We start from the raw sequence: 13,347 nt of genomic DNA on the forward strand, positions 1-13,347 counted from the left end.
TCTTGTAGGTACTGTAGTGGCAATGCACACGGATTGAGCGAAGTTCTACTATAGAAATGTATGTTATTTTGCACCCAAACAAAAATACTTCTGTTGCACAGCCACATTTTAAGAGCTAACCTGAGCACGCAGCAAAAATCTATTCTGAGTGTTGCTTGCTTTGTTTCCTCTTGTCTTTTTCGTATTTTTATTTGTGAATGGATGTCTTATATATGAGCTCGCTCACATAAACCCTCTATAATCTTCTTTTGTATTTCCCATCTCTCTTTCTTCCCTTATTGTAGCTGATCTCACATCTCTCTTCCTTTATCCTTGGTTCACCACCTCATTCAATTTATATTCATTAACTTCTTCATTCTCCAACTTACCGGGGGTGAGGAGAAAAATTGAGAGGGTGACCAGAGACATGACCCCCAGGATGACCACCATGGCGATACCAATTCCCTTCCAATTCCGAGGAGGTCCTCCCGAGCTGACATGATCCTGCTCAAAAAACAAAATAAAAGTAACTGCATTAACTTTCCTCCCCTCATACACATAGTCTCCCCACCGCTGAGGGAGAATGTATTAGTGCTGCCTCATTTGCACTGCCTCAGAGCAGGGATTTCATGTGAGACGTGTGTATCAGTGCAGCAACCCTCCGGGGAAGAACAAAAGGACTTCTCTCTGACAGAAATCTGTGTCATTTAGAACAATCCTTCATAAAGCCGACAAGGAAAGAATTCCTCGAGTGAAAAATTAGAAGCTAATTGAGTCTCAGATTTCTGTTGTGTCTTAATTTCCACCGAATGGTGCCTCATTTCACCTTTTTAATGGGGCTTGTGTATGATAAAGTGTGTGTGGGGGCGTCATTTTACACTATGAGGGATGCGATGTTAGCATTTCGGGGTTTGGAAGCTTGCAGAGATGCGTTCTCGACTGTTTTTCGAAGCTGAATCTACACAGCAACAAAGCAATGCGGATGAGACGAGCCAGAGTTCTGTTACGAAACAGTATATTAGATGTGTTTTCAGCTCCCAGAATGCCTCTGTGACAGCCAAGGCTGAAGCAAAAAGCTTTAGCGGTGTATCTGACGGGCAGGTTGGGATGGTTACGAGACCATCAGTCATGATCAGGAACAATAAACAGCCACTTCAAGGCTATAGTGGAAAATCACTGCTGGTGGCAAAGAGGGGAGGACCGCAGAGTAAGTGTTTACTCATTGACTGTCCATAAAACTTAGTCTTCATTATCTCTGTGTCTTATGTTTGTGGTTTCAGAGGGAGAAGTTAAGCCACCTCTTCTCACCTTCCCTCGGGGTAGAGGTGAATGAGAGATCTGTGTTAGTAGAGGGGGGGGGGGGGGGGGAGACTCATATCTTCACCAGCTGGCATCCTGGCAGACTCTAACCTCAGCTGTCCCAGGACAAAAAGAGCAGCACAAGAGCCGACTGCCTGCCATCTCTCACCTAAACACCTTCTGACTGGCTGCCTGTAGTGCTGTATGCACCATCTCAGTAAGATGATGTGAAGGGTGTTGTCGTTGTTGTCAAGTCCTGACAATAAAATTGATAAAATTGGATTAAAACTGCTAAATAAATATTTATTTTCCATGTTGATAACTAATAATATTAACTAATATATATTAAAGACATATTAAATTTTTTTTTTTTGATGAGTTTATTGAACCTTTAGACAAAATGTTTCTTTTTGTTGAGAATCATATTTGATACATTAGGCTTTTATGGCTCATAACAGTATGCTATTGTGAGAATATGGAGCTCATACTTAGGGTGGAAAAAACATTATTTTGTTATAAGCACAAATAGGCAATTTGGTGCAGATGTTATTATTTATAAGGCCAAAAGTTATGAAATTCTGATAATGCAAGCAGACTACTACCATAACATGCATATAAATATCAGTTGTCACTCTATAATATATTTTTCAATCATTTGTCTTAATATGATATTAGTGTCATGTGTTAGTTTTGTGATCAAAACTTTAATTGTGGGGGCAAAACATAAAGAAATCCAATTCAATGATGATTGAGATATTTACAAATAAACGTTCCTCAAAAGCCTGATATACTCACATTTTAAAATGATGGATAATCAAATCCAAATTCAGTCCAGTGAGTGTTCATCTTGACATATTACTAACGATATAAAAGTCATTCTTACGTTTACTTTATAAAAATCAGTGAAGAAAAATCAAATGAAGACTTCACAACTAAACGACCTGAAGGGGGACATTTTTTTAATAATACTATGTAATGGAGGACAGCTATAGTAAGAGCTGTGCGAGTAAACCTCACTCCCCTGATCTCAAGAGGCTCACTAGCGACTGGCCCTAGTGGCTGCAGTCTTTAATGTCCATGTTAGCGTGCATGCTTCCCATGCCGGAAACTCCGGTTTGAATCCGGCTCGGAGTGATGCGATTATAAAGGTTACAACTACAATGCCTTTTACTTGCAAAAAATTATAAACAATCAATCAGACGACTAAACGCATGTAGTTGTGTGCAACAGGTTTCATCCAAGTTTTAATCATGTTGATAATTTAGACGCCATATTTTGCATATCAAATATAATATAGTAAGCTTTACATAGGGTTAAATGTTTATCATTGTATAAAGGTTATGTTCAGATCAGAATGAAATAGTTACTGCTATGCTGTATGATGCCTACTGTTTATTACTATGAAACAGGAATTATTCTATGTAGCATTCTACAATTACATGACCTCATCACTTTGCATATTTAATTCACCAAGCAATGTTCAGCTATCATCTTGCAACATTTTTTATCCAAATTTGTAAATTGGCAAAAATGTATTTATTATTTCAACATGTAAGCAGCAGCAGCACTATTCTCATTTGGCAAGAACAAAAAATAAGTTTTAAAAAAAAAATCTCAGCATACATTTCTCAATAAGCAATAATATCACAATGGAAATTGACAGTCAAGATGAGCACACTGCATTGTGGGATTTAATTCAGTTATCCAGATATTCTATGACTGAATTTAGAGTAGCATGCTTTTACTATTTCAGTCATATCTTTATATGCTAAAAATAGTAAGAGTAGCATGCTATTCCAAATTCAGTATTTGCATATACGGTGTGGAGTATTAAAGTAGTATGCTATTCCACAGTTAGTCAATGCATAACTGTTTTATTTTATTTTATTAGTAGGCGGTATTTAGTGTACACTGTGCAGTCTGCAGCATGTTAGTATGTCTGCAAACTATTTTATTTGCAATTTTGATGGAGACAAAAATACAGCTTCCGCCAACTTTAATAAGAAAGTGCAGACAATCGTAAAATTTCCAAACATACACGCACGGAAATTAGCGGTTATATTTCTGTGGCCTAAATTCACAGCTTTATCAAATTTAATTAGAGCCTCAGAATTCTTGGATACTGTTCATTGTTGTTAAACAAAAAGATAACTTCAAAAGCTTCAGAGGTTGCCAGCATGGATTCTAGCCAGCGGCTCATTATTAATAGATCTTACTGAAGCTTCACACAATTAAAACATCTGCTGATAGTGTCTGATAAATCTATCTGCACTCAGCACTCAGCAGCAGAGAGAATAAAACAGAATCATAACACAATTGGCTCTCTTTTCAGATTCTACAGATCTATAACACTTGCACTTCAAAAAGTAATTTCCTTACATCAAGCTCATTCAGAATCAGTTCAAGCCCCCTGAACTTCATTATCATGAGACACAATGCTATCAGATCAGAATAAATGATACTGTCTGCTGCACTGAAAAAAATCTTTTTATAAATAATTTTTACTTGGTTTCCATAAAAACTTAGGAGTTGGTAAGATTTTTTTTTTTTTTATTGATTATTTTATTAATCAAGGATGCATTTATGTTTAAAAATGAAAAATGCTGAAAAAAACTGTTTTCAACATCGATCATAATAAGAAATGTTTCTTGAGCAACAAATCCGCATATTAGTATGATTTCTGAAGGAAGGCTTTGCCATCACAGGAATTACATTGTCAATAGATAACAGTTATTTTAAATTGTAATAATATTTCACAAATTACTGTTTTACTGTATTTTTGATCAAATATATTTAAGAAGCAAAATGACACAAAGAAGACTTTAAGTAATTTTTTTCTTGATCCTATTTTAATCCTATTTTTTTAAACTTGTTTTTCATGTATTAAGTGCAAAAATATAACATCCTTTAGAGCGGTCTAACACGATTTGCCAGTTGGGTTTAAAATAAACTGAAAAACAAGAAAAGAATACAGATTAAGATGATGCTTTTGTCAGTATAAGATTGTGACCCACTCACACTCCCCCGTTACAGCCACAACAACACAATTAACGTAATTTGTTCAGACTGTTGAATACAAGACTGAGACTGTTTTCATTTCAAAGGCGTCTCTCTCATTACGGGCTGAGAGCCCAGTATTTTCTGTGTTAAAGCTTCATCAGCTCGGTTTCCGCAGGTCCCCTGAGCCCTGAAATGATACTACACTACAAATTAGGATGACTCTGTTGGCAAACAGGGGAGAACCCTGCATCATAGATGAGAGAGTATCTTCAAACTTGCATGGTAATGCATAAACTGGGAGAGAATTCCCCATCTGAGGGATGCAGTGCTGTCTTAACTCCCAGATAGTGATAGACTGATAGATAGGTAAACTATATGACCAATTTCATGGTAACAATTAATCACAACTAATCACAACATTTAATTAGTTATAATTAGTAATAAATAATTAATTTAAAATTGAATTAACTTAAAATTGACTAAAATTGGAGGGGGGGGGGGTTGTTTTGTTTTTGTGGATAATCAATGAATGAACTACTTTACCAGTGATCAAGGAAACCCTTTTTTTCCCCATTCACTATGAATACAGAACAACAACAACAACAATAGCCTAATAATAATCAAATAATATTTTAATTGTATAATTTAAATTATAAAAAATAAACAAACAAATAAATAAATAAATATATTACTATTGCAATAATTCTATTATACTATAAAATATTAAAATACAGAAAAATCACAATCACTAGGATCAGGGAAAAAAACAGCTGCTTCACTTTATGCAACTTTTCTGTTAAAAATATTATCTTTTTGCTAGATTGCAAAAAAAAAAAAAAAAAAAACATTAATTATGTTATCTTCAACTTTTAATTTATATCACATATAAGCCTATCGGTAAACTGTATATAATAATCAATATATGAATGTAACTTGAATGTAGCTTGAATGTAAGCTTGAATGTAACTCTACACCTTTGCCTCATTCCTATAAGCGGTTTCATGAATATGCTAAATTAGCCCCGCCCCCAATCACTCACACCAGCTCAGAGATCCACTTGTCTACTTGCATGACGTATTTCCTCTATTTGGCCCAAGTCTTCAAGTTGGCTTAAAGTCCGTGTGAACCGGAAGTTGCAAACGACTTTTCTCCAGTGCTGTGACGTATTTCCCAGTGAAAAGGAATATTGAACAGAGGGCAGGGTTTTACTCTAGCGCTCCTCCTCTCCATCTCTCGCTCATTACAGACTAACGATTTGAGGGGAGTGGTTAAGCGTTTCCCAACCAAAATTCTCAAACCTACGTCATCAGGGAAGGTCCTCCAATGCAGAGGAGAGGGGCATTTTCAGATTTTGATTAAAGATTACGAAGCCCCAAAAAAATGTTTGGTGTTTTAACTTGCACGGATTAATTGTTCACCACAAGACTAGTAATATGCGCTAACAAAGTAAATACGGTCCATTTTGATTTCAGTTGGACTTTAAAGACTGAAAGTGTGTGTAGAACCTTTGATTACTTGATGGGACAGAGGTGTGTTTACAGAACTTTTATTAATTATATTTTCAATACTTTGCATTTTAAAATAAACTTCTACATGTCTGTTCAGTAGTCGCTATGTAACTAACAGAAGACGCAAATTTAAAATTGCTCCGAAGCGGTATTCGGTATTCATTTAGGGCACTGCACTTTGGCATTTTTAAGACATGGGAAAGTCTTGCACACTTACTTCCTGTCGCGTACACAAACTATTAAGTGGCCAAGACAGCAAGTGTGGGTAGGCCTATTTGGACAAGGCATGACTTTGGTTCACTGCAGTTTTAAGGAGAAAATACTCAACAATGGTGTTGACTTATGAATTTGCATATGGTTTGTCTTAGTTGTAAATGTTTGTAAATCTGGCCCTATATCTTTCATTCTATTTAAATATATACCTTTTAATCTATATATTTTAATCAGCAGTAGTCATTAGGTGACATGTTCATTACAGCATCATCTCGGAGATCTCGAATAGATTGATTAACAGAAGTTATTACTCCGCCACCTGTGAGCGACGTCATATTGTTGAAACAATGTGGTTCAAACCACAGAGGTGTGACCACGTTTCGCGAAACAGTCGTGACTAGTTGGTTAGTTTCACGAACGATGCATCGTATATGGTAGTTAATCAGCGGGTTACATTGGTGTATGGGAAACGCACCTCAGATCAAGAGATTTAACGATTCTGATAGCCGTTGTGAAAAGAAAGGTGACAAATAGAGCCATGGAGTAAAAGTGAAAGCAGCTGGCCTGCAAAAACCTTGGCATGGTTGTCAAAGTGACACATTTTTCAGCCGGGCAGAGTCCCAAGTAGACAGATTTCTCATTGTATTCCCCTCAAGCACTCAGTTCACAGAGCAGCGCCTCTACAAAGCTGTCAGTCACATATATTGTGCCACTCCTGCAATGCAGAAAGCAAGGCTCCGCGTGGGCGAAAAATCTCATTAACAATGCTCCTGTGCTATAGGAGGAAGAAAAACATGTTTAGAGGTTTGATAAATGTACATCACATAGGAAAGATCTACCTAACCTCAGAGCAAGCAGATGAGATCGATACAAAGGGAAGTGAGGGGAACTCCAGCGGGAAATAATTAATATGAGAGCGGGGAGCTAATGTGAGTGTTCTGAGAGACATACAAAAACCTGTGCCGAACCGTGAACTGTGATCCTTTGGGATTACATGTGGGCCAATATGGGTTTGTTAATGGGGGATGCTGATATAGAGACCAAAGCGGCTGGCTACCTACACAATGCTGCTATAGCTATACATAATATAATTTAATAACAGCAAATGAAATGTACACCAAATTGCTTAAATGAAATGAATGCTTATTTTACTTAGCCTACTATATACTCGATTTAAAGAAAACACCTTTTTTTAGTATCCATTGTAATACCTTGAGAAAACTATAGCATTCCCAGTCTCAATAGCAGTAGATCCACTGGAACTTCCTCCGGAAGTACGCAGTTTTAATACTGAAATTGATTACGGGAAAAATGGTGTCCTGATTGCAACAAATTTCATGCTTTTAAAATCCCTCCCAAAAAAATCTTGTTTTGTTATAATAAAATACTTGTGATTCATTTGTTGCTTTCAAAAAATTGCCGTAACCAGGTATTTAAAAAATGGATCTGTTACACATGCAGTGGCAGGGAAGAGGAGAGGCGAGAATCTAAGTTCAGCCGTTTTTATTAAGAAAACACAATGAAAAGCAGGTGAAAAGCATGAAATGCAGATGCCAAAAATCCAAACAGAAGAAGCAGAAAGAAACTGAAAGAAACATACATCACAACAAGGCTGAAGATAATCCAAGCAAAACACAAATCCAAACAGAAATGCAATAGTCTTACCAGGGGAATGTAAAGACACAAACTAACTCAAAATATCAGAGAAATACAGAACATCAGGAGCAGAACTGGAAACACAGAGCAATGAATGACACAAATGAGTGCATCAACAAAACAGCAATGACTGGACAAGACAATCAACACAGGAAACACTAGGGTATAGCCCTCAGGGTGTCTTGGAGGAGTGAAGTGCTGCAACATCTAGCTACTGAAGTGCCTCAGGGCTCAGTGCTTGGACCACTTCTCTTCTCCATCTACATGACATAGCAGCAGTGATAGTGGTCTTTAATGAGCCGAAGAGAGCGCATGTCACACCTCTCTTCATCAATTTGCAGTGGTTGCCAATAGCACCTCGCATCAAATTCAAGGCATGTTTGCCTAAAGAATGACCACTGGCTCTGCACCCCCATACCTAAACTCACTTTTTCAGACTTATGTGCCTTCCAGAAGCTTGCGTTCTGCAAGTGAACGGCACCGTGTGGTGCCATCCGAAAAGTCAAAATCACTTTCACTGACCTTTACTTGGGACTTTTCCCAGCTGGTGGAATGACCTGCCTAACTCAACCCGAGCAGCAGAAACGGCTAAAGATGCATCTTTTTCATCAACACCTGACCTGTTAATACTAACGCTTCATATTCTATTATATTTCTATTCTAATTATATTTATTTTATGTAAAAAAAAAAAAAAACTACGTGTACTGTGCTACGCAAACTTGGACTTGTCACAGCAATACATCTTACTGATGTCTGAGTGGCTCAATTTACTGATGGTTGCCATTCTGTATAACATTAAATAAAGCAACAGCACAATTTTTCACTTTGCTCTCTAGGGATTCTGCACGCATCTGTGGGGACCGAGTAATTTATAAATGAGACTCATGGGAACTTCTGCACTGCAGTGTTTGGCCATGATGAAAAATCACAGTTGTATTTTATTTCACAGTACGTGCACTTACGTGTACTTACCTAAGAAAGTACTAGGTAATATAAGGTAACTACATGGGTTAAGGTTAAGGTAAGTTCAGGGTTAGTACTTTATTACCCAGTTATTGCAATTACTATAATAAGTATATAGTATGAGGAACAGGACTGTAAAATAAAGTGCTACCAAAATCACTTGAGCCAAATCACAGAGCTAATGTGATGCATCTGAGCTTTGCATAATCCTGGAACATACGGTGGAGTCCTGTTAAGCAAACTTTAAAGCAGTCTTTCAAACCCCGAGGGCAAACAAATTATCTGCAATCCAGTAATATCAGCTACGGCCAGTAAATAGATATGAAATGAATATTGACAAATTCATTATACTGAATTGAAGCCACACCATGTCTAATTGTGATGACTGATGCTGACTAAATAGACGAAGCAATAACTGATTTCCATAAAATGAGCCCCTAAATTGTTATTTTGTTAATGTGTTAGCTCTTGATAAACGAGGAACGTTAAATTGCTAAAGGTGTTTAAAAATAATTTGACAGACACATTAATGTAGTCATTCTGAATGATAGCAAGCATTGAACACAAATGTTTTTTTGGTTTTTTTTTGGTGTAAAAGTCCATCCACATTACTGATAGCAACTTTTTCTTTTCCAGTTTTTTTCAAGCAACCCACATTAAAACATAATTTAATCAACTACAGCTCCGCACTGATTTCTGCCAGGAAATAATTACTGTTGTTTTGCCACCTTCCCAGAAGGTAAGGAAGATAGGATGGATTGATGGATGGATGGGTGGATGGATTATGTAACCTCTGTATTTACATGGGAAACGATCAGTGAGGTGCGTACAAGAAAACTAGATATGTGACCCTGGATCACAAAACCAGTCACATGTCGCACAGGTATATTTGTGGCAATAGCCAACAAAACATTGTATTGGTCAAAATTATCGATTTTTCTTTTATGCCAAAAATCATTAGGATATTAAGTAAAGATCATGTTCCATGAAGATATTTTGTAAATTTCCTATCGTAAATATGTAAAAAAAAATATTTTTCTGAGTGAATGAAGCACAATTGCAAACATAAATGGGTAGCCTACTTTAAAGACGATTTTCTCAATGTTTTGATTTTTTGCACCCTCAAGATTCCAGATTTTCAAATAGTTGTATCTCGGCCAAACACTGTCCTATCCTAACAAACCATCAATGGAAAGCTTATTTATTCAGCTTTCAGGTTATGTATGAATCTCAATTTTAAACAATGTACCCATATGACTGGTTTTGTGGTCCAGGGTCACATATTCATAACAGCCAGTGCACTGAGCATATGAAAGTTTTCAGTTGCATAATTAAGCAGACGTTTCTCAAATTTTTCTCGTTTGCAGCTTTCACGTCATGTTCACACAGCAGCAGAATACAAAATCACACCAGTCAATTTTCAGGATTTACAACTGCATTATCGGAAAGCCCTTGCTGTGTGAACGGAACCGGACTGGACAACTATAGTTGTATGTCATACAGTATGAGAGAGCTGTTCTGGTTTCGGTAACATATAACGACAGAGATTTGATTTTGCTGCATTCACACTGTACAGCGAGACAAAGCGAGCGACACAATTCAATTAATTTCAATGGAGGGCAGGCAATTTCCTGCGACACAAGCGACAGTGACTTTTGGTGACAGGATGTAGGCGTGTCCAGCAATGATAAATTTGTAATATGTTGAACTTTATGCATATTAAGAGCGACTTTTGGGAGCGACAACCAATAGGATGGATGTCAAACTCCACCCATTGGCTCTGCAGTTAAAGGTTGTATCAGCGATTTCAGGCCCAAAAAAGGCCCAAACATAAATGATCACATTCATGTAATCTTTCCTAGCGATCCGCTAGCTGCCCACCCCATAAGCAGGCCGTCAAAAAAACGCGTCTCTGTAGGCAGCCTAGGCTCTGAGATCTGCACACAAAAACTATTGGTTTCACCAACCACTCAAAACCAATCACCGACAGGCGGTGGGTGTTGTGAGGTTTTGCGCTCGTGTACGGCTGCACGCGAAGTCGGAGCTGAAGAAGAAGCCAGCGTCTATCAACGAAAAAGAGAAATTGAACATGGCTGAGTCAATCCCCAAGAGGAGGAGGAGGATTAGGGCGAGGGAATACCATCGTGATTATTCCAAGACTATTTATTTTGGTTTTGAGTGGTTGGTGAAACCATAGATATCATATATAAACGCTAGATGTCTTATGGCGCCGTTACTTCCGGCATCACCGTTCGGCCATCTTGTCACAGTGAAGCTGTGAATTAAGGTGAGTGATCAGCATGCACACAAATCCTCTTATCTCGCTGAAATCTTGACGGATTTACAAACGGTTTGGTTTCTTACAAACGTTATTAACGTGGCTATAATTCCGAATGCTTGAACATGTATGTTATAATTATTCATATGTATGCAGTGTATGAATGCAGTGTCATAACTACATCTCTGACGTTTATAACAAACCAAACCGTTTGAAAATCGGTAGAAAATTTAGCAAGTTATGGTTATTTAAAAGTACATACACCATTAAACGAGTGAGCGAGCGCCCTGTGATAAGATGGCCGCCACATGCGGACGTCGACCTCCATTGGCCAGCAGCGCGCACGAGACATCTAGCCTTTATATATGATATCTATGGGTGAAACCAATTGTTTCTGTGTGCAGATCTCAGAGCCTAGGCTGCCTACAGAGATGCGTTTTTTTGACGGTCTGCTTATGGGGCGGGCAGCTAGCAGATCGTTAGGAAAGATTAGATGAATGTGATCATTTATGTTTGGGCGTTTTTTGGGCCTGAAATCGCTGATACAACCTTTAACAGCCACTCTATATTCTTATAATTTAGGATACCTCTCTGTGTACATATTGTGGTACTCGCCCTGCTGACTAACGGTGCATTCACGCGGGACGTCAGCATTAATACTTCACATTTACTTTGAATGGGTGACTTTATCATGCGTTACCTGAACTGAATTGTGGGTTCCCTTGCGTAACATCCATAGACTGTAAAGAGGTCATGTCACTTGTGGCAAAAGTTGAAACATTTTCAACTATCAAGCACCAGCGCAGCCGTCAGCCTATCAGATCCCCTTTATGCAAATACCAGCACGTTGCAGTCCAAGCTGGAACTTGGCAATGTGATTGGCTGTTGTCACTATGAAGGTCGAATCAGCACCAAGCTTCAGACACGTCCTCCGTCAAGCATCGAAGCCCCGTGTGAATGCAGTGTAAATAGTTTTGTGAACCCAGATAGACCACCGCTTGCGTTTTCGCTGCAGATAAATAGCCGCAATTGCAAAAAGCAATTTGCTATTTCTTGTTAATCTTTAATATTAAGCATTTTATGATTCCATTTATATTTAGGATAACGTGTTTTTTCCCTCCAAAATGTTTGTTTTTAGAGGCAACAAAACTGAATAAATAAATAAATACATGACACTAATGGTCAGTGTCTTGTTGTGATAGCACCAAAGAGCCACAGAGTTTACACTGCTCTGGAGAATCAACCATATTGCCTGTGCTCATTAACTGGGATAGGTGTTTTTACAGAAAAATAACACTTTTAACAGCATTCAAGATTAAATTGAAACATTCCGACAATCCTATCCAACAAAACAGATCAGCTGTAAATTCATAATGACCTGCTCTTGATGTGAGTTCAACACATTGGTGCCAAACATATGGTGAACTCCATATGCTCCGCTTCCGTGACATTATCCAAACTGCAAGCACTATTCCAGGACAGTCTACATACTGTAACCCCCTGTGTGCAACTTCGTGACACCAGCAAATGTAGCGTAGCATGATTTCTCCTCTAAATTTCATCATTTGAATATTGAATTCTTTCACTTTTTCATAGTTTGAATGCCTGTTGTTGATGTCGAGTTACAGCATGTTGCTCTATTGCTCCTGCAGAAGCTGTCACTGGCCGGATGGGAAGGATATCATAACACGAGGAGGTGGAGAGAAGGCACCTGCAGACCTTTTATTATCCATCCACAGTGTAGCTCTGGATTCAGAGTCATGACAGTGTTGGTAGTGCCTCCTCTGTGTGCTCCCTTAGCCATCAGAAAGTCTTACCACCCTCCTTCACTTTTCAAACATCCCACAGGTCCTAGGCTTCACAAAGGACACCGTGGATGGAGCGCGGCAGCCCCCGCAAATCTGTCTCCCTCATTCTAGCTACAGACAGGAAAACAACTCAGAGATGGTTTTCATGCCACTGAGTGAATCATACATGTCAAATGTAAGCAAGGATGACAGATTTATGTGATGTGAACTCTGAAAAAGTTTGCATTAGTGTCAAGTTTACACATCATTAATAAAATACATCAATGATATTGTACAAATAATAAGAGGAGACGAATGTGATGCAGCCGAACGTCTATATGGGGATGATTAGGAGGCCATGATGGACAGAGGCCAATGGGAAAATTTGGCCAGGATTCCGGGGCATACTCTTTTCAACATACTATGCGTTGGGACATACTTATTTTAATCTCACATACTGTTTAGGATGGATAATATGGACATTGAGACACAGGGTATAATCATATATATATTTAAGTAACTTTAATTCATTTAACTCACTACTTGCTTATATGATTACATTTTCAGCACTATAATGTGAAGTGTGACCCAATCCTCATTAGACAATTAAATGATTTAGAGAAGTCATCACAGAATAGAAGTGAGTGTTGTACTAGTACTGTG

The 13,347-nt window shown here is 38.1% G+C and overlaps 1 protein-coding gene across 2 annotated transcripts in view; it reads right to left on the minus strand.

Annotated features, from left to right (window-relative positions):
* LOC309481317 (inactive dipeptidyl peptidase 10) overlaps positions 1-13,347 on the minus strand; it is a 57,711-nt gene that overhangs the window by 36,510 nt on the left and 7,854 nt on the right. The window contains exon 2 of one of the 2 annotated variants that reach the window (XM_082146195.1): positions 369-483. In XM_082146195.1, coding sequence (XP_082002321.1) covers positions 369-483 — 115 coding nt within the window. Of the gene's footprint in view, positions 1-368; positions 487-13,347 lie in introns of both variants that reach the window. The other variant, XM_082146194.1, reaches the window with a different exon arrangement.

This window comes from Leuciscus leuciscus (genome assembly GCF_965113295.1).
Source record: "Leuciscus leuciscus genome assembly, chromosome: 18".
Taxonomy (NCBI): domain Eukaryota; kingdom Metazoa; phylum Chordata; class Actinopteri; order Cypriniformes; family Leuciscidae; genus Leuciscus; species Leuciscus leuciscus.